The sequence below is a fragment of the Sceloporus occidentalis genome, unplaced genomic scaffold (assembly GCF_023333645.1).
Source record: "Sceloporus occidentalis isolate IW3139 unplaced genomic scaffold, rSceOcc1.0.p SCAF_13, whole genome shotgun sequence".
In the NCBI taxonomy this organism is placed as follows: domain Eukaryota; kingdom Metazoa; phylum Chordata; class Lepidosauria; order Squamata; family Phrynosomatidae; genus Sceloporus; species Sceloporus occidentalis.
In genome coordinates this window covers 6,347,930-6,372,894 of record NW_028316993.1, presented here as the reverse complement: position 1 = coordinate 6,372,894, position 24,965 = coordinate 6,347,930, and the positions used below count along the sequence as shown (strand labels likewise).

Sequence of the window (24,965 nt, the reverse complement as noted above, 5' to 3'; positions counted from 1 at the left end):
CCCAGAATCCCCCAGCCAGCATATTTGGACCTGTGAAGCTTTGGTCATTTCATAATTGTGATCTAACTGAAACATCCTCCATTTTGTGCATGACTAAGAAGCAAGGATTGACAGTTATATCAGTGTTCTTAGGTTTTATTTGGTCATGTCCTCCATTTTTCTGGAATGCCCTACATTTGGCAATGCCTTGCCTTCTGTCCGGTCACCTTGTGTCCAGAGGAGACACCCAAGGACCCACTGCATTAATCCCCAAAGTGCATTCGCAAGCACAAGAAGCGATAGCTTCTCATTTGCCTTCAAGTCATTTCCGATTTACGGCAGCCCTATGATTGGCTTTTCTTGGCCAGATTTCTTCAGAGGAGGTTTGCCCTGGCCTTTCCCTGAGGCTGAGAGAGTGTGACTTATTGCCCAGGGCCACCCAACAGGCTTCATGGCCAAACTGGGATTCAAACCCGTCTCCAGAGTCGTAGTCCAATGCCCAAACCATTACGCCATGCTTATAATCCTATGGATTAATTTAACTATAATTTTAACTTTTGTGCGATGAGTAACTTTTAGCTGGCTCTGTTTTAAGCTTTGCTAAGCTGCCTTGAAGGAGAAGGCATGATATGAAAGGACAGATTCATTAAGGATTTCTACAGCCACCATCATCAAATGCAAAATCCTGTGTGCAAATAGCAATAGCAATAGCAAATACATTTCTATGCCGTTTGCAATCTGTAAGCCCATTGCCCCCCAAAAGCTGAGTTGCATGACTGCACTAAATGCACTAAACCCTAAATGCAAGTCCACTTATGCGTTTATGGAAAAGGCCTGTCCCTGACTTCTGGAGCCAGACGCAACAGCCGCACATCAAGCATTGCTCTTTGGCAAACATTGGATTCCTCGGAGAATCCCTGATAAATGTAAAACATCCCCGTTCGGTTGCGGGGAAATTTCATTTTGCAAACAGATTGATTTTGGGATCCGATAGAGAGAGAGCATCCAATAAATACCGAACCCTGCGCCTGGCACGACGTGGCGGAGCTGCATCTTTGTGGAGGCGGCATCCCTCCATCCTTCTCTCCCAATTAGGCGCCATGCTAAGCAAACAAGGCATGTGGGTTTTCCTCTGGACCCGCTGCTTTCACATCATCACCATAATCGCCTGCCTTCTCCCTTTCTCTCTCCGACGGCAAAATCTCCCCCAAGAGTCAAGAGCGGCTCTGGAGTTTGTAGCTGCAAGCCGAAGGCTCGGGGCAAACGGGGCAATCAAAGGCCTGCGTTTTCTTAACCGCAGGGCACTCTTTTCTGGCTGAGCCTCCAAGGACAGGAGCCTTGCATCTTTCATTAGCCAGCTGCCTCCATCCAGCCAGCCTTCCTTCCTTCCTGCCTGCCTTCCTTCCTTCCTTCCTCCTCCTTCTTCCATCCAAACTCCGAGGCAGGAATCATGGCAGGGAAGGCAAAGCAAGAGCAGAGGAGGAAAGAAGGCCCACCGCCTGCCTTTTCTTCCATGCGCTTGCAATCTGTCTTCTCCTCCTTATGTGAAGCTGGAACATGGATGGGGAAGAGGCCTCCCTCGCAAGGGAGATTATCACACTAGGGCCAATTGCACAACAATTGCGCTTTTGGAAGACAATGGGGCATAGTGCTATAGAGACATGTAGTTCTGACAGTTGTGCAGTCAAATTATAACAACGAAATAAAAGCAAAACAAAAACGCAGCCATGTTCCGCATACAAAGGCCGACCGCCTTGCTGTATCAGTATATTGTGATTGGATGTTTCGTGACCTCCAAAGAAGAAGATGCCACCAGTTCGCAAAGGACGTTCCTCCTCATGTTGAGCTGGAATCTCTTTTCCTGGCGCTTGCATCCATTGCTCCATTGTCTTCTGTTCTCTGGAGCAGCAGAAAACAAGCTTGCTCCATCCCCAATTGGGCATCCCTTCAAATATGGCCACCATGTTAACCTTCTCTTCCTAAACATCCCCAGCTGCCTCAGTCTTTCCTCTTAAGGCATGGTTTCCTGACCCTTCACCATTTTAGTCTCCCTCCTTTGGACTCATGGCTCCAGCTTCTCAATGTCCTTTTTGACTTGTTTTGCCCAGAACTGAACACAATATTCCAGGTGGGGCCTGACCAAAGCAGAATAGAATAGGACTATTACATCCCTTGATCTAGACACTATACTTTTATTGATGCAGCCTGGAATCGCATTGGCCTTTTTAGCTGCTGCATCGCACTGTTGACGCATGTTCAACCTACTAGGACCCCTAGATACCATGAACTGTTGTCAACCCAGGTGTCCCCCATCCTACATCTGTCCATTTCCTTTTTGCTGCCCAAGTGAAGCGCCTTACATTTCTCTCTGTTGAAATGCATTGTATTAGTCTATGCAAGATCTCAGAGAGGAACCTGTCCAAGTTTACAGATGTTCAGGAAGAGCTTTCCCTTGGTCCCACAATCCTCGCAGGCCCATCTGTTGGGGTCACAGGAATGGGGCCTTCTTGGGGTCTGGTCTCAGGCCGAGGACCCCCGTTCCCCAAAGGATGCCCTCTCAGCCCTCCTTTTAATGTGGGGCAGGCAAAGGCCTTTCTATGTAGAGCCTCCTTCAGCTCTTAACCTGCCGTTGCAGAGGAGGCTCTGGATGTGGAGTGCATGCTGCATGTCTCTCTTCATTGCTATGTCTTTAAGTGCATTTAAATTGCTTTATATAAGTGTTGGTTTTTAATATGGCAGCTTGCTTATTTATTTATAGAATTTAAATAAATTGAATGGGGCCCAAGGGAACCAATTTAACTGTTTCTTCTAAGGCCTTACTTTGGAGGAAATGTTTGCTTTTGGCTGGCTTGTTTTTAATCAGGATTATTTGCCCCTTTCAGGTGGCCATTCTGGGGGGCAAAATGGGACAGAAATAAAATAGAAATGCAAACAGGGAAATGTTAGACCTTAAAACTGCTGAGAGAGAGAGAGAGAGAGAGAGAGAGAGAGAGAGAGAGAGAGGGAGGAGACTTTGCATTTTGTAGTCCTGAAAGATCACACTGTCGTCCGCCGGGATTCGAATTCATCCTTCGCACGGATGACACCCATATCTATTTCTCCTCCAAACTCCAAGGAGGAAGCGGCCCGAGGTCTAAGACATGCCTGTCATCTGTAATGGATTGTAGGAGGGTGAACCTATGGAAGCTTATTCCAGATGAAGTGCTCCCGGTCAGTCCAAAAGCAGAAGAGAAACTCGGTTTGTGCTGGATGGGGATCCATTTCTCCCTAAAGAAGCAGGTTTTCAGGCTGGCTGCACTTCTGGACTCAGCCTTGAACCCACAGGCCCAGGTTTCTGTAGTGTCCAGTGGTGCGTTTGCACACTTAAAGCTAGTGCGCCAACCATGCCCAGTCCTCAAGGTGCTTCATTTGGCCGCAATGACACAGGCCATAGTTGCATCTTGTTGGGATTACTGTAAAAGGCACCAGATCCTCTTGACATTTGGAAGCTAAGCAGGGCCAGCCCTGGTATTGGTTGGCAGTTTCTTATCCAAGTACCAACCAGGGCTTACCCTGCTTAGTTTCCAAGAGCTGAGAGGATCTGGGAGGAACTGGGAAAACCACCTCTGAGGATTCCTGGTTTAAGAAAACCCCATGCAGTTCATGGGGTCACCATGCAGAATGGAGCTGCATTTTGAGGAATGCATTTTACATTTTGGAAACTTGAGCTCTCCTGGCCTAGCTTGGCCTACCCAAATCTGATGGAGACCTCCTTCCTTCATGCTCCATTTACCAGCAGCATGGACCACCTTCTCCCCATTATGCAGCCAAGGTCCAGTAAAGTAGGTTGGGAAGGGAGTTAGAATTATGGCAATGGTGTTGACTAAGTAGTTGTCCTGAATAGGGAATAGTTACCTAGATTTACTCCTCTGCAACCTCCTTTACTAGATGGCCCTTGGGTCTCTTTCAGTTCTTACCATTCCCTGATTCTCTGCCGATGGCACGATGGCACTCGGCACAAAGACTCTTGTGAGCAACTCTGGAGGAGATGTTGGGGAGCACTTTCTCACCAGACGCTGCATCCTCCTTGGAGAGCCATGTGGAAGATGGAGGAAGCTTGTTTCCTGGTATTCCAGACAGTAAAGCCCCAGCCAAGAGAAGAGATCTTCATTAAAAACATGAGCAGGGAATGACAGAATGGAAGAGCTCTGAAATGTGAAGTCAAAGGCTTTCATGGCTGGCATCCATAGTTTTTAGTGGGTTTTTTGGACTATGTGGCCATGTTCTAGAAGATTTCTCTGAAGACGCCAGCCACAGATGCTGGCGAAACATCAGGAATAAACTCTTCTAGAACATGGCCACAGAGCCCTCAAAAGCCACAAAAAAGTAAAGCTGTGAAATATTGGGAAGTTCTTAAACAAGCCTCCTTTGGAGGTCTTTAAACAGAGGCTGGATGGCCATCTGTCCAGGGAGGACTTTGGTTGTGTCTTCTTGCATGGAAGAATGGGGCTGGACTGCATGGCCTTTGGGGGTCTCTTCCAAGTCTATGATTCTAGGTTTGGACTCCCTTGGAGGGTGGGGGGCTCTCCTTCTTTGAGGTCTTTGAGCAGAGCTTGGATGGCTTTTGGGTCTCTCAGGAGTCTTTGAACGGGGGGTTCCTTTGGGTCATAGGGTTGGAATAGATGGCCCTTGGGGTCCCTTCTCATCCTATGTCCCTGTTGCACTCAGGAGAGAGACATTGGAGAGGGACGCCTGGGCAACCTGGGCTCCTCATCTCTCGCGTTGCAGAGCCTTAGCATCTGAGCGCAATGGATGTGGAGAGGCCTGGGGAGCTGGCGGGCGGAGGGAGCGAATGTAATTTGCTGCAAGAGTGCCAAAGGTGCTCCGTGTAACTGAAAATCAAGGCATTGATCAGCAGTTCATTAGGCCTGTTAATGATAGATTCATAGATAGAGGCACAGATCTGAGCCGGCCAGCCTGACCTCTCTGGCGCAGCGGAGGGCCTTGGTGTCCCTCTCGGCCCCGAGGCCTGTCCCCCCCGAATGGCAGAGAGAGCGCCGCTTTTAGGGGTGATTAATTAGCCGGGGCTAGCAAGCCGGGCTCCTTGGAGAGAGGCCTGATGGTTAAACAACGCCGCCGTCGGATGGTTATTAAAGCCCACGGCAGGGTTGCCATCAGAAAGTGGAAATAGCTATAGGAAACTTCTCAAGTTGGGGGGGGGGGCATGGAGGATATCTCTTAGGAGGTCCCCCTCCCTCCACATTTGGAAAGTTCGGCAGCTGGCGCTCCAGCCTTGTGCACAAGCTCTTTGGCCCTTGCGTTTGCACGCATCTGGCTCTGCAAGGAGGCTTTTGCACAAGGGCAGGAGGCAGAGCAAGACGGTGCTCCAAAGAGAGGCTGGAAGGAAGACTTTTACCTTTCTCTCTCGCCTTCCTCAGAGACATAGGATTTCATTCAAATGTCCCATTTGCTCCTATGGGATCACAGGGCAATAAAGACCTTTGCAAATTAGTAAACAAAACATACAATCATTTCCTTTTAGGAAGTTTTCTCTCCTGCAAAGACATGCGCTGCTTCTATATGGTTCCCCCGCCTCCCTCCTCCCTCAATGCTCTCCAAAAAGATGATGAATTTCTTTTTCTACCTGGACTATTCATTTAGCTAATTTAGGATGCAGCATCTCTGCAGATGTAGATTCAAGCCATTAGTAAACTTCTGTTTAAACTGCCAGCTACTTGTGTTGCTTTCTAGAGTCAGTCTCAGTTCTTAGGGAAGCATAGGCAAGTTCCTGCTGCTCTCCGGATTTAAGGCTAGACCCCAACAGCCTTGGCTTTGATATTTTTGATCTTTAAATGTTTTTGTTTCCTTAGCAAAGGCTGAAGCCTTAGGAAACTTGCATTGCCCACAAGAGATACCCCAACAGCCATCCTAAGTGAAGCTGGACCCCAGAGTCCTTCCATAATGTGGGAATACATTTTAATCCGCCAACCCCCAAATGCACAACATTTATATCTGGTGCTGTGGACTGCAAGGCAAAGGCCGTATTGCAGCAATACTTCTATCAGACCAATTGGAAAGGTTTTTTTCCCTTGCATTCTTTTAGCTCCAAGTTTGTTCTGCTATTTTGGTATAATCAGAATATGGCTTCTGGACTTTGTCTTAAGGTTAATGGGGCTAACCCTGCATTTCTCCAAAGCAGAAGCCTTGACTCCGCAAGGTGATGAACGCCAAAGCTTAAAAGAGAGCCTTCAAATTATATGTGATGTGTGTCTTGTAAAGGAACATTAAAAAAAACACCAATGAATATAAATACAGTTGCCAAAGGAGTTTATCCCACGGGAGGGATTTCTCTTCATTTCGCATGAAAAGAAAGTGGGGCCAGAACGCATTCGCGTGAATTCGCTAGTTCAGAGAATGTATGTGAATTTGAACTGTGTTCGAACTGACTTCCCATTGCCAGAAAATAGCTTGCCATTGCCAGAAATTGCTTGTGGCAGTCTATCACGCAATAATGTTAAACCCCATGATTGCGTTCGGATTGCCATTGGATTATACTTCCAATTTCTCTTGTCTGATAAACTCTAAAGAGACTCGTAAGCGATCAAGTAAAGAGACTGTAGCAAACCAGAGCAATGGCTTAAAAAGATAAAGCCAGTTGTTCCAAATGCAATTGTTCCAAATGATGATGGTTAGCATCTTTTTAAAACAATTGCACTTGGAACGACTGGCTTTACCCTTTTGGGCTGTTTCTGTGGTTTCCTATAGTCTCCTAACTTTATCACTTTGCTGGGGAAAACGGAGGGCTCTTAGCGTTTTATTTATTCCTTGGATTTATATCCCGCCTTTCTCCCAAAACGGGGTGCAAAGTGGCAAAGAGCAGCTGAATGACGTTGGAAGCCATCTCCTCCTAGTTATGTTTTATTTCCTATTTTCATACATGCACAAAGAGAGCGGAAATGGGGAGCACAGCAAGGGGACAAGTGAGCACTTGGGCTCCCATAGTATTTTAGGAATGGAGCAATTGCCTCTTTTTAGGGCTGGAGTGCTCAGAGTTCTCCGTCCAGTTTTGGGAGACAGAGACGGCCGTCCTATGTCCGCTCAGCGTAGCGTAAATATCCGCAAGCGGCACTAAGCTGCGCCAGCATTATGCAACTCCAGAGAAGAATCGCAGCATTGCCCAACACAATGTCGCTGTGGAAAGGCTTCAGGCGCCATGCAAAACCACAGTGTACGACCACAGTGCGCAGGATTGCCGTATGTGCGATGTTCCACGTCTGGTGCTGTCAGGTCACCAAGAAACAGGAGTTTAATAAGTCTTTAGAAGGCTGAAGTTGTTTCTCTTTTCAAATTGTTTTAAATGTAGGATTGTTTAAGCTGCTTTTCTTGTAAGATGCCCAGTGCTCTCAGGACACAGGCTGGGATATGCGGACATGTAAATATCTATATATTTGCAAGTGGCAAACACAGGACAAGTAAACAAGATGGATATGCGGTGGCATCCAAAATCAGCTTTGCCAGCCTCACAATACGAGTGCGAGATTGCCTCTTTTGAGAAGGTTAAGATGTTTAAAGATTAGGAAAAGTGTGCCATATTGAAGATGGAGCAAGCTTGCTTTCTGCTGCTGCAGAGAATAGGATGCGCAGCAATGGATTCAAGCTCCAGGAAAAGAGACTCTGCTTAAATGTTAATGGTTTGTATTTTAACATGTTATATTTTAATTTATAACTGTTTTAGTTCTTAAAATTGTTTCATTTTTTTAAAGTTTATATTTATATATTTTAATATCGTTGTACTGCTTTTAAATTGTATTGTTTTTATACCTGTTCTTCGACGCTTTGAGTTCCCCCTGTATTGGGAGAAAGGCAGGATATAAGAAAATAATAATAATAATAATAATAATAATAATAATAATAATAATAATAATAATAATATATTAGGAGGGCCTTCCTGACAGCAAGTGGAATAGACTCATTCGGAGACTGCTGGAGTCTCCTTCTTTAAGAGGTTTTGCTTTGAAGGTGTATTCCTGCATGGCCAAAGGGCTCAGACTGGGTGACCCTTGGGGTCTCTTCCAACTCTAGGATTCATGTCTTGCCAGATGTTCTAGACCAGTGGTTCTCAACCTTCCTAACGCCTTTAACCCTTTAATACAGTTCCTCATGTTGTGGTGACCCCCAACCATACAGGAGCGGTCTGGGTTCCTAAGACCATTGGAAATATGTGTTTTCCGATGGTCTTAGGCGACGCCAGTGAAAGGGTCATTCAACCCCCAAAGGGGTCATGACCCACAGGTTGAGAACCGCTGTTCTAGACAGCCATTCTTCACATGGGGGACCACTGCCCCCTTCTGTGCTGGACATCAGTTCCCAGCCATCTTGGCCATTGGTTGAGCTCTTCATTGGCCAAGTCAGTTGTGGACAATGGGAGGCCAGCGCATAGAAGTCTCAGCTGTATTGGTCAGTCCCAACTAAAATGTGTTGCTGTGTGGCTTCAAGTCATTTGTGACTTATGGTGACACTATCCTGGGGTTTTCTGAGGCTGAGAGTGTGTGACTCATCCAAGGTAATCGAGTGGGCTGAGCAGGGATTCGAATCCTGGTCTCCAGAGACATAGTCCTGCACTCAGACCACTGTGCCACACCTTGAATTCACTGCTGGGTCGTGAATCAACATATAGGTAAGCCCCACTGATTCCACAGGATTGGCACCACATGGAAGGCAGTAATGCTATGTTCCTTGGGAATGGAGGATGCTATTGTTGCAACTGGACAAAGGAAAGGGACTGTGTCCAGATTGGTGATGGGTTTCTTCTCTTCTCCTCCGTTGCAGGTTTCGCCTTCCCTGACTGGGCCTACAAGCCGGAGTCGAGCCCCGGATCGCGCCAGATCCAGCTCTGGCACTTCATCCTGGAGCTGCTGCAGAAGGAGGAGTACCAGAACGTCATTGCCTGGCAAGGGGACTATGGGGAGTTCGTCATCAAGGACCCCGACGAAGTGGCCCGGCTCTGGGGCATCCGGAAATGCAAGCCCCATATGAATTACGACAAGCTCAGCCGGGCCTTGAGGTAGGAGTCTTGGCTGGGAGAACCATTGGCACAAATGGGAGAATGCAAAGTGTCACTCTGGAAAGGGATCTTGTAGCATCTTTGAGACTAACTGGGGGAAAAGAAGCTGGCAGCATGAACTTTCATAGGCTTGAGCCTACTTCCTCAGGTGCATGGAGTGGAGACCGATATAAGCAGGCAATGCATGAGAAATGCAAAAGTTGTGGGTATGGAGATGTGGTGGCCAGTTCGGCTTTAATGACAGTCCTTGTGGGACAAATGCAGGAGGAAGAATGTTGCCTAAAGCCCAGGAGAGCAGATAGCTATATGAATATTGGGATGTAGTTTGGGGACCAAAAGAAAGACATGAGGTCTTTAAACAGAGGCTGGATGGCCATCTGTCAATGGGGATGCTTTGATTGGGAGTTCCTGCATGGCAGAATGGGCTTGGACTGGATCAGGGCCCATGGGGTCTCTTCCAACTCTAGGATTCTATGATTCTATGATCAAGGGAGCCCTCATGAAGCTGGGGAGATATATAATGTTATAATGTGTGTAGTGTGCTAGGAAGCCATGTTCTTTGTTCAATGCGCTGTTGATGGACTGCAGTTTGTAGAGACAGTTCAATTCTGCTCTTTCTCTTTCCAATCTTCCTTTGGGAGCTTGGGAAAGTAACTTCAGGGACTACACCTCCCAGAATCCCCCAACCAACTTAGCAATTCTGTGTGTTGTTGTTGTTGTTGTTGTTGTTGTTGTTGTGTGCCTTCAAGTCATTTCCAACTTATGGTGACCCTAAGGTGAATCTATAATGGGGCTTTCTTGGCAAGGTTTGTTCAGAGGAGGTTTGCAATTGCCTTCTTCTGAGGCTGAGAAAGTGTGACTTTCCCAATGTCACCCAATGGGTTTCATGGCCGAACTGGGAATTGAACCCCAGCCCCCAGAGTCGCCATCCAATGCTCAAACCACTACTACCATGCTACCAGTCCAAAAAAAGGGTAACAGTTTGGAAGGGCACAGATTGCACCCACAAACACCAGATCCCTAGACCTATTATGATGGCAGATCCTGCTCATTCCAGCACTGATAGCTAGCTGATAGATAGCAGCTCAGCTTCTCATCTTTCGCTTCATCTGCACATTTGACAGCATGTGTGGTTGCAAAAGGCCGCCATTCAACACCATAGTTGTGCATGACACAATCAATGCGTAACCCCACGCATAGGGATCCGTGCTGTACAACACCCGGGTCGGGCTCCATCTTTTCCACGGCGGAGCAGATAACCAAGCCCCAGGTGTCCTTCTCTTCTAATCTGGGACATTTAATCAATTAAACCACTTAAATTATTTAAAACCAAAACCGCAAAGATTGATTGCGGAGCAGCGGCAAGATTTGGGAGTGATCCCTTGAAAGTTTGGAACGGAAGGGGGGCTGCATCTACACTGGAGAAATAACCCGGTTTGGCACCACTTTTCAGCATCCTGGCTCAAGGCTATGGAATTCTGGGAGTTGGAGTATGTTGTGGGGCCCAGAGCGGAACTCTGCTCTGCTCTGGGCCCACAACATACTCCAACTCCCAGAATTCCATAGCCTTGAGCCAGGGCAGTTAAAGCTGCACAAGGGTGTACCAGAGCTGGGGGAAGTTACTTTTTTTGGACCGCAGCTCCCACAATCCCCAGCCAGCATGGAAAGGGCATTTTGGGCATTGCATTTAAAAAAGTCCCACCCTTGCCATCACGCATGGCAAAACACACCTGTGCAATTGGGAAGGGACCCTTAAGTACATTATTGTAATGCATTCTTAATGTTGTAACCCACCTGGATTCCTAGCGATTGGGCAGGCTATAAATAAATTATTTATTATTATTATTATTATTATTATTATTATTAATCCCCTGAAGGCTGAGAGAGCATCCTTTTGATTGCTTCCCTCGCATGCACCTTTGACCAATTAATTAATCAACTAGTTGATTAAAACTCACAGGAGGGATCAATAGGATGTTAACCTTACTGGGCATTACTGTTGCCACAAACACTGGATTTAGCATGCTTTCGTGCCACAAATAACATGCTTTCCTTGCAGAAGGTGACTAAACCTCTCAGCAACTGAGCATGGGACCTTATTTCTGGCTTCTTCTTCCCAAATCTTCCCTAAAGCAATGGCAAAGCTCACTGGCGCTTTGTGACTGCCCTTCCCATGAGGCATCCCTCCTGGCGTCATTGATTGGCAGCAATATTTGTTATTGTTTATTAATTAACTATCTCTCCTCCAGCCGCCTGAGATTCCAACACTCTAATTAATATTTATGAGGGGCTAAGCGCTATTGACACTTGCGATGAACTCAGCCGGGGGACTCTCCTCTCTTCTTCCCAGTACATAAACCCCGAAGGCTCCCTGGTTGTCCCTGACTCCAGGCCTCTTCTCCAATGCTGAGAGATTGATCTCTGGGCCATGGGTGAGAATCATGTGCTGCCATTCCTCAGATGTAGATGGACTGCAGCTCCCATCAGCCTGGGAAACCATCATCCTGCAATTAAAAAGAATCACATTCCAGCTCACTAGGGGGCGCTCTTGGTTTGGGATGCAATTCCCATATCCCAGCATTAGGGGGCGCTCATGTTGCAAGTGCATCCTTTAGTGCAGTTTGTGAGCCATTTTATTTCACCACTAAATCCTTTCTCATAACCCATCTTCTGTCAAAAGACCCAGCAGTGGCTTGAGTGCTGGACTGGGACTCCAGGAGACCAGGGTTCGAATCCCAGCTCAAGCCCAGAACTTCATTGGGTGGCCTTGGGTGCCAATCCCATCCAACTCTCAGCCCCAAAGGAAGGGGATAACAATCCTCCTCGGAATAAATCTTGCCTAGGAAGTCCTAGGAGAGGGTCACCGGAAGTCATGGCTGACTTGAAAGCACAGAAACAGAAACAAAACAGTTTGTAGATCCTTCAGATGCTGTTGAGCTACAAGTCCTGCCATCGTCATCAATGGTGGGGATGATAGGAGTGGTAGTCCAACAGACTCTGGATGCCTCCATGTCCTCTGCACTGTGCTCTTGCCACCCAAGCAATGGAGACCTTTCTCTCTCAACTAGAATGGTATTTATTATCCAGAAACAGCATGGAAGTTTTTAAGGGGATCCAATAATTATCCAAACAATGATACCTTTACTGGACAACCAAAATGCACAATTCCATGTCACAAGCTTTCAAAGTCACACTGTCTTCTTCATCAGGCAAAGAAGAGAAACAAATTGAAGATGTGAGTCCTAGGCCTGCATTTTGCTGTTTCTGGTCTTAGTTGAGATGGTAACAGGGCTATCTGCAGGCTGACCCCTCCGCCTTTTTTGGCCATGCGGTCAGTGGGAGGTTTTCAAAGTCAAGGAAATGTAATGTCTATTTGCAATTCAAGGAAGGTGTTTCCTTGGAATCCAGCATGTCTCCTCCCTATGGGTCACATCGCCACCCATCAATGGATTAAATGGATCTCCTGTAGCTGGGATCCAACCCACAGGATCCCAGCACCTTGGATGGTGCATAAATATTCACCAGCACCTTCAATGTCCGCATTTCCGACTTATGGCGACCCTAATGCAAACCTATTGTGGGGTTTTCTTGGCAAGATTTGTTCCTCGTAAATTGTGTTGGGATTCTGGGAGTCGACGCTGCTTTAAATAAATATCCCTCATCTGTGGTGGCCTTTCCCATATTTTGGGAATGCTGTAGTGTTTTTTTGGCCAGGGCAGTTTTGCCTCCAAGGATGTCAACCTTTACTCCAGCCTCATTTCTGCTCCTCCTCCTCCTCCTCCTCCAGGTATTACTACAACAAGCGGATCCTGCACAAGACGAAGGGCAAGCGCTTCACCTACAAGTTCAACTTCAGCAAAGTGGTCCTGGTCAACTACCCGTTGCTGGACATGGCGGCCAACTCCCCCTTTCTGCTGGCCCAGAACCCTTTCAATGGGGGCAGCCATGGGGCCGACTGTGCCCCCCTCACCCCAGAGGTAAGCCATGGGGAGGGAGCCAGGGCCCTTGGCATTCGGGGTAGATCTAGGGGTGGGGAAAGTATTTGCTAAGTGGTTGGAAAACATGCTCCATGAGTATCAACAACTCTGAGAAGGAGAATCCAGGACTGAGGAGCATCTTTGCAGTTTGGAACGTATTCTCCATCAGTTCCACACAGATGGAAACTTTGCATAGGAAAATATTCTGCACTGCGGACAGGATTTTCTATGCAGAGATATTACTTGTAGCACAGAAAATGCTGCTTTCTCTATAGACAATTCTGTTTTCAGTCCAGAGAGGCTATGGGAATGGTCCTCTGGGTGTTTGGCACTTTAATTCCCCAAAACCTATGTTCCCAGCTTGCCAATAGCCAGGGATTCTGGAAGTTGAAATCCAAAATATTGAAATTTGATGTAAGGAATCTATGCTAGAAATCATTATATGGTCTTTTTAAGACAACAACAAAAACGATAATGTACCAAGAAGCATATACTCCTGGAAGAAAGGAAGGAGTAATTTTAGCACTTTACTTCCTGCAGTCAGAAAGTCATAGGAAACTGCTGTTTTCTAAGACGATTTGCAGTTGTCTTTGGGGAAAGTGCCTGCGTGGATACATGCTTGTGTGTGTTTGTGTATATACACACAGAGAAGCATGCACACACTTTCCTCAGTCAACCATAATTATGTATTATTTCGTTTTCTTCCACTTTTCTTCCACATCAAGATTCAAGGTGGCTTGTGATAGGAGTAAAAATGCAAGGCACCCGAAACAAAATGCACCAAGTAAAGAGGATTAAAAATAAAAGCTATCACATTAAAATCAATTTAAGTAAGTCATCATCTTTAAAGACAGACAGACAGACAGCTGCTGTTAGGGCCAGGAGGCAGAATTTGCAAAACGGGGTCCATTCTTGGCATGCGGCTCCCTTACCTTTTCACTGACCACTGTCCTAGTTCATCCATTCCCTCCTTGTTTCCCTCCTTAGACCCTGCAAAGCCTCTTCTCCAACCCTCGCTTGGGGGACCCAGCCGCCCGCACCCCACTCTTTGAACGGCAGACGGAGACAGAGAAACTGCGCTTGGACGCGGCTTTCCCTTTCCTGGGGTCAGGTGAGAACGATGGAGTGGCCAAAGATCACTTGGGGACTTGCATCTCTGTAAGTGGACTTAGGTCTGCAGGAACTGGAACGGAGCAGTTTTGCAATGTCTGTATTTAGCCAAGGGTTGCTGGACATCTCTATGTAAGGGAGCCAGCTAAGTGACCGCTGCTCCTCTGGACAATGGGACCCTCTGGCCAGTGTCCTGTTAGGCATCTTTGCAATTTGCTATCAGGGGTCCTTAGTACTCCTGCTACATAGCTAAGTGTACCTAAAGTTACATACCATAGATTGTGATAGAGAATTGCGTTAGTCCTGACTCAAGTTGACCCATTGAATCAGGGGGGTTTACTTGTGTGTTGACTCTCCATGTAACAATTGTCTCCTCTTCATAAATAACAGGATGTTGGCCAATATGAGATGTGGCAGGAATACAGCTGGCCCTCCACATTTGATGCTTATTTTGCGGATTTGATTAATATGTCCTCTCTAGGAATCCCTAAGTCCTCCAGCGCAACTCTGCCAGACGTTGACCATAGAGTTGTGGTGGAGAACCCAAAGTTACATAGGGAAAACACTTCTCTGGGCTTTTGTAGGTCCTCCAGCATAATTCTATGGCCAGATTCTGGCAGATCTTGGCCATAGAGTTGCACCGGAGGACCTGGAGATTCCTAGAGAGGTGTTCTCTCAGGAAAAAGAATAGTGTTTTTTAATTTGCTATCCGCCCACATTCACGGGGTCCTTCACCCAACCTTAGCAAATGTGGAGGGACTACTGTACAAGGAATTTGGGGATCCCAAAGAAGGGTCGGAGAATGCATGGCCCATGGGCCACATGTGGCCTTTGCTGAAGTTGTGTGCCTTCAAGTAATTATGGGCTTCTATATGTGGTCGCTAGTAGTGCCATTCACCACCATTTTTGGGGGGCCCTAGGGACCTATGACACACATGTAAAGGGGAGCCTTGGGACCCTTTTGGGGGGCCCATTGGACCCAAGGCATGCATACAAAGGGAGAGATCTGTTTCAGGCCACTCACCCCTCTTTCCTTCTCTCCCCCGCAGGTGTGGCCGGCTACACAAAGCCCCCCGGTCTGCTGACCCCCTACGGCCGCAACGCCTCCTTCCCCGACTACCCCTGGAATTTCAACCCTTACCTCTCCAGTGCTTTCCCCCTGACCAACACCAAGCTCCCCGCTTCCCTCTATTCCCCCCATTTCTACCCCAACCCCCTTTCCGGCTCGCTGGCCCAGCTCCCGACCCCCATCTCCCTTCTGCCCACGGAGACCCCCGAGAGGCCTGCGGCCCTGGGTTCGGGTGCCGTCCCCCGTCTCTGCCTGCCAGCCCACGGTGGTGCCATGTCCTCACGGGGGGAGGGCAATGGGACGGTCCACCGTGAGAAGGAGGCACTGGGGGTCCGGCCACAGAGCCCCTCTGGGGGACGGGGGTCCAAAGAGGACCCTGCCTCCGATTCGGAGCTGGAGATCACCGACCTGAGCGAGTGCAGTTCAGAGAATGAAGGCTGTGATTTCAGCCCCGAAAGTCTGGAGGCGCTAGAGAGCCAAGTGCAGAGCTACAAGCGGCTGGAGGTGGAACGGCCGGCTGGAGAAAGGTCCCCTGTCCAGCCAGAGAAAGAGGCTGTGGCCACCACTGGGGTCATCCTCAGCACCGCCAAGGAAGGGAAGAGCCTCCCGGGCAGCTGAACAGCTCCCCAAAACGGCCCTAGGCTTGACCGGCGGCCCCCTTTCACTCCCCATCAGCAGCCAGATTCTTAAGAGGATTTAAGCAAAACCAGAAGGAAATATCCCCCGTCTTTGTTCGATGTCTCTATTTTTATAGGAAAAATTTATCCACTGAATATACCAAGCCGAATCCTCCCCTTTTATTTGGCTCCTCACTCCTTTGGCTGGGATTCTTGCTCTCCACCACAAAAAACATCTCTGGGGCATAAATGTGAGGAAGGGTCTCCCTCTGAATGCCTGCCATCCATGCCACTGATTTGGAAAGAACTCTGGGACTTTGAGCAGCGGTTCCCAAACTTTGGTCCTCTGGATGTTTTGGACCTCGTTTCCCAGAATTCCCAACTGTGGACCAAGCTGGCTGGGGCTTCTGGGAAATGGTGTCCACGAAATTTGGGAGCCACTGACTTAAAGCATTGCAGAAACATCTTTCCACAATTGTAGGAAATTGCAGCCAGCAGATGAAAGCAAACCGTACAAATATAAATCAAAGACATAGCCATGTTAGTCTGCATATGAATATAAAATGTTTCTAAAGCACATTAAAGTACTCTTCCAAAGCAGTCTAAAAAGGAACCTGGACGTACCAATTGTAAACCTAGAGGAGTTGTAGGAAATGGCAAAGAAGCCGTTGCAAACCAGAATGCAGGAAAGATGTGAATAAGGCATTCCCTGGAGTCAGGAGGCCTCTGGATGTTGCAGCATCAACTGTTGGAGCAATTTCTCATCCCAGTTTGGCAAGGAAGAGCCCTTAAAACCAGCAAACCCCAGCCTTGCACCAGGAAAAAGAGAGCGTCCCACGGAGAGGAAGGCGCCCCAAATTAACCCTCTTTTCACCCCAATTTTTCAAAGTGCAATATTGTCTTGTCATGCTCTGGTGTGACCCTCCCTTCTGTATAGAGACCCTCTTCCCGCCCCACACTTTTTGCCCCTCTTTGTGCTTGTGTCTCCGTGTTTTCAAGATCAAAACTGTTATTTGTGTGGTTGATATATATATATATATGAAGACACTGTTTTAACTCCAGACCCTTTATTAATTTAATTTTATTTATTTTATTTTTTTGGTAAATATTGTATTAATTTATGAAGTGTAAAGAAAAGAAAAGAAACAAAAAAAATAGGATGGGAAAAAAATTATTATGCCCAGCGGATCGCGATCTTGCTGGCTTCTAAAGCAATAAAATATCTATTCGTCTTTGGGTCTCCTCAAAGGTAAACATGTGCGCGCATGTGTACGAATGGTGCCCCTGGGTCGGGGACTGGGTATATTTGGGGTCACTTCTCAGCACCAGAGAAGTGGTTTTAGGGGTCAGGAGAGGTCTGGAGAAGGAGGGAAGGAAGTGGCATTCCCCCCTTCGCATCCTTTATTACAGGCCCCAAAGTTTTACCCTCGACTTATCCAAGGGTCACATCACAATCCATGACTTTTGGCCCTAAAACCTTCCCTTCGACTTGTACAGGAGTATATACACTAATCCAATTCAGTCCCCATTTGGTGGAGTGGAGGAGTCCACTTTGCAATAGCAATAGCAAGTGCATTTCTATATATAACTTCTATATTTCTACACACTTCTTTCCTCCTTTCTGGGTGCTAAGGAGAAAATGCAAGGACCTGACCGAACATAGAATCCTAGAGTTGGGAGAGACCCCAAGAAGGGCCCTGATCCAGTCCAACCCCCTTCTTCTGCCATGCAGGAACTCTCAATCAAAGCATCTCCATTGACAGATGGCCATCCAGCCCCTCTTTAAAGGCCTCCAAGGAAGGAGGCTCCATCACACTCCAAGGGAGCATCTTTCACTATCAAAACAGCTCTTACTCTCAAGAAGTTCCTCCTAATATAGAGCTAGAATCTCTTTTCCTGGAGCTTGCATCCATTGCTCCATTGGGTCCTGTTCTCTGGAGCATCAGAAGACAAGCTTGCTTCCTCCTCAACATGACACCCCTTCAAATACTTAAACAGGGCTCTCTTACCACTTCTTAACCTTCTCTTCTCCAGGCAGGGAAACGGTTGTTTCGTTCCAGAAGTGAGTTAGGAAAGGACTCTTGGCCAGCTGACTCTCCTTCTCCAAGGTCCAAGGGGGGAATGGGAAGGCAAGAATGGAGTCAGTCAATATGAGAGAGACCCTGAACATGGAAAAGCAAAGGCTACTCCAACCACAAAGGGACCAAGAGCTGTGATTAATATAGGCTTTAATTTGGCATCTTGTACAGGAGCTGTCTTTGGTTCAGTCTCTCTCTCGCCCCCTCCATCCACGTACCTTTCCCTCTTTGCAACATACACAAAACTCTCAGTGTCTCTTTTACACAAAAGGAGAGAAGATGGGGCCACGATCCACTGATGCTCATCCTGGCTGGGATGACTTCTTCCTTCTCTTCTGCCCAGTCTTTTCTCCTCTCTTCCTTCCCAGAAACATACAGACCAAGAGCCCCACTGCCCCAAATTCACTGGCACCCCTTCCTTCCGGTTTTCATTTTTGCAGCAGCCCCAATCGAGAAACACACAGGGATGGAACACACTCCGGTTCCACATCTGAAGTGAAACCCCAAAACAATAACACATGACCGCTACAGAGACCCTTCTCAAGATGCGTTTGCCATGCCTTAGTCTGACCAAGAGAGGGATAGTGCAAGCTCTGGTTTGTGCCACTGGTTCAAGCTGAGTTTAAAATAAGGGCAAAACAGTCTCCCAAAGACATGGTTAGCAATTGAGAAAGTGCTCCTGGAGAAGCGGTTTAGCATGAAGCAGGCACAAGAGCAGCGTAGAATTGCAAACAATACATCCGTAAGTATAAACCGAAGCAGACATGATGGTGGTGCATCTTATGTTGCCTGAGCCAGTATTAAAACAAAAAAGAAACAAGTCAAGTATATAATGCACCTTTGTGTAACACACATACGTTCCGCTCCGCAGAGTGAGCAATGGAAGATTTTCTATCACCTTTTTTGGAATGAGCCATTTAAGAGGTATATAGTATTGCGGTTCTGAAGTTGGAAGAAACCCACCGTCTCCTATTTGGAAAGTTCAGAAGCAAAGCCGGAGCAAGTCAAGAAAGCCCTGATAGCGGTTTTAAATGAGCATTTCCCTCGTTCCAGAAAACCCTGCATCAGTGCAATGCAATGTATTTAGCACCATCGAGTGAGCGGCAGAATTTCAGCAAAGCAAAGCTTGTTTTGCAAGACTGGTTCTGCTTGCCCCAAACCCCAAGGTTTTCAAAAGCAGCCTAGAACCTGAGATAACAATGGATGGTGAAAAGGGCGGGAGAGAAAGAGACGGCGGCGCTTTCAGACCGTCTCCCACTCAGGGATTTTTTGCAATCAAAGCCTTGCCTAAGGATAAACTGAGAGGAAAGCCTGACTTCTGCCTGCAAACCCACAGAGACCAAAAAAGCCAAAAGCAGCCAAAAATGCCCTTGGCACTTTGTGGAAAGAGGGCATGAGGCACACTAATGCGCAAGAAGCAATTATCTTGAGAAAGTCCTCTCCTAACAGTGGTCCTCAAACACGGAGGACTGCAACTCCCAGAATCCCCGAGCGCCGGCCATGCTGACAGAGACATCTGGGAGCTGTAGTCCAAAACATCTGGAGAGTCTGAGAACAAGTCTTGCAACACAAAGGAGCGACCATAAAAGACACCAGAAAATGGAAGGATAAACAGGAACGACATTGGTTTTCTTCTCCTCCTCTTCCCTTTTAGGTTCAATATTGCTTAATTTGGAATTATTATTATTTATTTCAAGCGTGGCTTTAAAAAACAACACCCCCCCCCCCGGCAGTGGCTGAGTTTGGGAGAGTATTATTATTTATATATATATATCTCCATAATACTGGCAAAGGCAAGGAAAGGGCTGGGTAAAGTCTCACTCTTTCACCTCTGAATATACAGTTTATGTTCTTTGTACAGCAACAGACGAAACAAGTAGGAAAACAAATTGGCATCAAGACCAATCCCTTATATCTGTGTGTGTCTCTCTGTGTGTGTATATATATATATATAATATTTATAAGTATATGCATATAAAATATCCCAGCAAAATATGAGTTTCCTTACAAATACAAATACAAGCACGTTGCCAACAAAACAGAAAGGCACTTGGGAACAAGAAGAACGTGCGCAACTATCAGAGTTTCTGGTAGTCTCTGAGGACGCTGGTGCGAATCCAGACCTGCCCACTTTTCCTACCAAACGCTTTGGGTCAAACTGGCCTCTCTTAACTCTTTTGAATTATATACTGCCCTGACCTCAAATTTTTCCTCTCTCTCTGCCCCAATCTAACTACAGACAAGGCCAGGGATGCTACTGGACTCCACCTCCCATCATCCCCATCAAGCAGGGGGTAATGGTCAGGGATGGTGGGAGTTGTAGTCCAAGGACACCTGGAGGGCCACAGGCTCCACAACTGCTACATTTCCAGTATGGTCCACTTGGTCTGGTCCCTCTGTAACTGGACTTGGGAGGGGGAAATGCACGCTGAACGCAACCTCCTCCAGGATGGAGCTGCTCCAAGCAGCAGAAACCAAAACAAACAGACTGCAGAACCAAGCAGTCTGGTGCCCCAGGCACAGGCCAAGGCTGAGTCCAAGTGATGCTGGACTACAATTCCCAGAATTCCTAGCTGCAAGGGCATATGGGAGTTGCAGTGCAACACCTTCTAGACCAGGAGTGGGAGCACCGTGGTCCACTAAGATGTTGCCATACTGCAGCCTCCAGCATCCCCAGCTAGCACAACCAATGACAAGGAATGATGGGAGCTGCAATCCAACGGCATTAAAGGACTAAACCATTCCTATGTCTGCTGTAGGAAAAGTCCAGGTCTGGTGACATCTCTCTGCCAGAGGGAAGAGGAGGAAGAAAATATACTGCAAAGCCCATCATCATTTCCCTACCTGTATCAAGAGAGGAAGGGGCTCCATCTGCTGTCCATTTTATACAACAGCATCTCAAAGGGAGACAAGCAAGATGGCTGTGAGAGGGACACCTCCTGGGCACTTTCCTTTATGGGCTTCTATGTGCAACACCTGTGGCAGGTCATGGCTTGAACTGGGAAGAAGTGCCTTGGTTAGAAATAAGTCAAAGGGGAGCTGTGGGGTGATGCGCAAAGATGGGTGGTCTCACCCCAAGAAGCCCTGGATTTCTCAGTACTTGATAAGCAAAGCAGAGGGAAAGAGAGAAGGAAGAATGGAGGAGAGGGGAAAGGTGGGCTGGAATGGCCCTTCAACGGCTGCAGTTTGCCAACAGGAGAAGGAAGGGAGGGAGGGGAAAAAGTTAGGAAAGAAAAGGGAGGGAGGAATAAAGAAAGAAACAAAAGAAAAAGGAAGAGAGAGAGAGAGGGAGGGAGGGAACAAATGGAAGGGAGGAACACAAAAGGAAAAGAGAAAAGAAGGAAGGAAGGAAGGAAGGAAGGAAGGAAGGAAAATACAAAACAAAGGAAGTGAGGAATGAATAAAGAACTAAAAGAAAAAGGAAGGAAAGAGGGAAAGACCCACCCCAGTAAAAGATGGCGGATTCAGTTTGCACAAGGAACCCGCCTTCTAAGGATCCCACTCAAGTGCGCAAGTGCAAATGCGGGTGTGAGCTGGATTGGTGCTGGGGGAGCAAATGTAAGAGAAAATGCCGCACCACAAAAGTCGCAACCAGAAGACCAACAGTGTTGTGTTATGAGCAGAATCCAAAATAGGTGAAGAGTTTCTTGGGAGAGGCAGCTGGAGAAGGGAAGGAGAACGGAAAAGGCCAGAAGAAGGAAACCGGACTCTTAGAGATGGAAATGCAAGAGCAGTTTGGGTCAGAGTTGGGTTCTTCTTCCTCCAGGAACCTCGGCTGCAATGGCAATTGGGGCTTCTCTGCTTTTCGGGAAGAGCAACAGAAGAAGACCAAGAGCAAGGAAATCCCTCTGGGCAAGGCATGCCCCAGACCTGAGACTGAATGAAATGGGTCGGGGGAGATGTGGGTCTCCTGCCCCCTTGCCACCCTCCCTGCGGACATGGGCCGGGATCCTCATTCTGCGGCCTTCACTTGGACCTCAGTCTGGCCTGGACATTCGGACGCCTACTACCCAGGTTTGCATCTTCAGCCACCAAAGAACCATCACCAGAACTGATACTTTTGGGGGGAGAAGGGGGGAATCTGTCTCTCTTTGGGACCAAACCTTGCCAACTAATCTCACAGCTACAGAAAAAGCTCGTATCTCTTTGCCCTGATGAAACAGCCCTCCCTGGCCTCTTGGGAAGGCTATGGGTACATCTACATAGAAGAAATAACACACTTTGACACCACTTTCAAGTGCTGTAGCTCCATCCTATGGAATCCTGGGATCTGTAGTTTTGCAAGGCTTCTCTGCCAAAGAGGACTGGTGCCTCATCAAACTCCAAATCCAAGGATTCTGTACAACGGATGGAGCCGTGGCCATTAAAAGTGGTGCCGAACGGCGTTGTTCCTACAGTGTAGATGCGCCCTGTAACACTTGACCTAAGAAACAAAAAGCAGCTCCTTGACTTTTAAATATATTCCCACTACAGTGTGGTTCAGGCAGTATATATAAATACATCATCTATAACCCCCCAAATCTTTCCCTCCATTGCAAGTCTCCTATACAATACAAAATGAAGAAAGCAACCCGGATCCCATTTGGTTGGTGAGGCCGGGAAAGAAACCTCCGGGAAGAGCGAGACCAATTCCTCCACGTTCAGGACAGGCCTAGAAAAGGAGAAGAAGATGGACACCAAAAGGCATGAGACCGACGGCGCATGGAGGGTGGCGTTACCAATGCCCATCTCTTTCCCATACACACACACACCCATCATCCCCAAGGTCCGGCTGATGGCTGGGATCTTGCAACGAAGCCTTCTGTGCAAAACTATTCCCCAGGTGCAGCTCTGCATCTCCCCAAAACAGGCAGCTATCAAGGCCCTTATTTTGGGGGGAGGCAATGCCAAGGGTATAGTGACCAGGAAGGCAAGATCAGGACCCTGCCCTTCCCAAAGAATTCTCTCCCCGGCCCTCCAAAGAAATTTGCTTTCTGGCCCCTAATTTCTAGCATTGCAGGAACTTCAGGAGCAGAGCATTTGGAAATGCAGCTTAGCCATTCAAAGCAAAGGGGCCAGACACCCTTTCCAAGGGACTGAAAATGCAGCAAATCTGAACACATTCTTGGGAACAGGGTTTGCAGCATCTTGCCCTTTGCAACACTAGAAATAGAGGGAACTGAAGGGGAACTCCACTTGGGCCAGAGTTCCTATGGCCAATAAGCCCCAGAGCGGCATCCCTGGGCGCTCTCCTCTGGCCATAAGTCCCATGCGCCTGTGCATTACCTTGCCTGCTTGGCCGGCCTCATGTGAAACTGGACTGCTGGGAAGAGGTCAGTTTCCCCATCAGCTGCTGCAGGCGCCAATAGTCTGCTTCAATGTCCTAGCAGCAGAGACAAAAACACAGAAGGAAGAACCTTCAGAGGAGGGAATTATTATTATTATTATTATTATTATTATTATTATTATTATCTTGTCATGGTGGAGGTGGTTGTGATTACTGAGTTGTTGCAATGATCTTTGGCAGGAGTGTAATGCACATCATCCCCTAACCGAACTTGTCACCCCATCACCAGACCCACAAGTTTTGCATTTCTGTTCCTAGGCACAAACACAACCTGCTCCTTCATGGGCATCAATGTCTTTCTATAAGCCATCTGGCTGCCGCTCTTTGAACCAGCTCAAGTTTCCAAGCAGTTTCCAAGGGTAGCTCTATGTAGAGCGCATTACAGCAATCAAGACAAGGGGCAATTTATATGCTAAAATTCCCACCATGTGCTTTCTTCCCTCCAGTCTCCACCAAAGTAGCTGTTCCCAAAATATATGTTTGTTTGTTTTCTCTTTGACATTTATGAGAATATTAAAAAAAGCAATGTGGGAGTCCAGACTTTGGTTTGCAGGCAAGCTGAGCCAAATGCTGCACAAAGGCTAAGTTCGGAGAGTGCGATTTGGGGAGACTTTAAAAGCTTTTCCTCACCTTCAGGCCCTGAATGGCGTCTTCCAGGAGCCGCAAGTGATGCTTCAGCCCATCGGTCTGTTGGTGGGACAGAATAAGCGGGGCGAGATGGCCGTCTTTATCGGGGTGCTCCGAAGCCCAAGGGGGCTCTTGCGGGCCATTGGGGGTCCCTCCTGAAAAGGCAAAGACTTTGGGGGTTGTTAAGCTAATTAGTCACCCACTCACTTTATTAGGTAATTAATTACAGGCACAGCTCAGTCATCAAAGTCCCTGATTGTGAAGCCCCCTTTTGCAAAAAGTAATATGCACAGCCAGACCAATGTTTCCTCCTCCTCTGGATACATGGAAATTTGTTTAGCAGCACTGGCTAACCGTAAAGCAGGAGAAACACAGAGAGAGGTGGGATATAAATAAACATATTATTATTATTATTATTATTATTATTATTAGGAGTAAACAATGCAACAAAGTTTGAACTGGGAAAGCGCATTGCCATGCATGCTTGCCTACAACAGGCAAAGCGAACTGCAGCTGCTCTTTCTGCGCATGTGCAAAGAGCAAAATAAAGAGAAAAGGGGAAAGCAGACAAGCCCACCTTTCCAGCAGACCCAGCATGTAGTCGAACTAATGCACCCCCCCCCATATAAAGGGGGCCCTATTTTAATTTTCTTTTTTTAATTTAAAAAGCCTGCCTGAATAAAAACGTTTTTACTTGATGGGAAAGGTGAGCAGGGAGAGGACCAGCCTTTGGAGTAACTCCTGCCTTTGGTACCAAATTTATAGTAAGTCATATCCAGGTGTGTTTTTCTTCTCCAGCATGCCCCTCTCTCGCACGCCTGTCCCTTTGTTCCCAGGATACCCCTGGCCTCCCCTGCCCACCTTTATGTCTCCTCTCGCTGCTTCCGTCCTCCGTCTCGGCGGCGCATCCTCCGTCCCACTCCCCTTCCTCCTCCTCCTCCTCCTGCCCCAGTTGCGGGGTCCCGTTCTCCGGGGGTCCCTCTGTCTGCTCCACCAGAAAGGCCCCATCCCCTTCCTCCGATGATATCCGCAGCAGCCTCTTCAATGCCAAGACTGTGAAGAGAGGAGGAAGCGCTTCCCTAAGATGGCTGCCCTGGCATCTTTGGCACAGGGATGGGAAGATAGTCGGTTAACTGCCA

At 47.6% G+C, this 24,965-nt stretch overlaps 2 protein-coding genes across 10 annotated transcripts in view; one reads left to right on the top strand and one right to left on the bottom strand.

Annotated features, from left to right (window-relative positions):
* LOC149304729 (ETS domain-containing transcription factor ERF-like) overlaps positions 1–15,796 on the top strand; it is a 72,305-nt gene extending 56,509 nt beyond the window's left edge. Inside the window, exons 3-6 of the mRNA XM_089479107.1 lie at positions 8,788–9,022; positions 12,810–12,999; positions 13,987–14,110; positions 15,159–15,796. Coding sequence (XP_089335233.1) covers positions 8,788–9,022; positions 12,810–12,999; positions 13,987–14,110; positions 15,159–15,796 — 1,187 coding nt within the window. The remainder of the gene's footprint in view (positions 1–8,787; positions 9,023–12,809; positions 13,000–13,986; positions 14,111–15,158) is intronic.
* LOC149304728 (rho guanine nucleotide exchange factor 1-like) overlaps positions 11,124–24,965 on the bottom strand; it is a 45,519-nt gene continuing 31,677 nt past the window's right edge. For 6 of the 9 annotated variants that reach the window (XM_089478702.1, XM_089478705.1, XM_089478710.1 and 3 more), the window contains 4 exons: positions 24,688–24,879; positions 23,830–23,996; positions 23,139–23,235; positions 18,007–22,524 (listed from right to left, as the gene is read on the bottom strand). In XM_089478702.1, the coding sequence (XP_089334828.1) occupies positions 23,158–23,235; positions 23,830–23,996; positions 24,688–24,879 (437 nt within the window). In that variant the 3' untranslated portion in view covers positions 18,007–22,524; positions 23,139–23,157. Of the gene's footprint in view, positions 11,527–18,006; positions 22,525–23,138; positions 23,236–23,829; positions 23,997–24,687; positions 24,880–24,965 lie in introns of those variants that run through there. The other 3 variants (XM_089478707.1, XM_089478708.1, XM_089478704.1) reach the window with 2 other exon arrangements.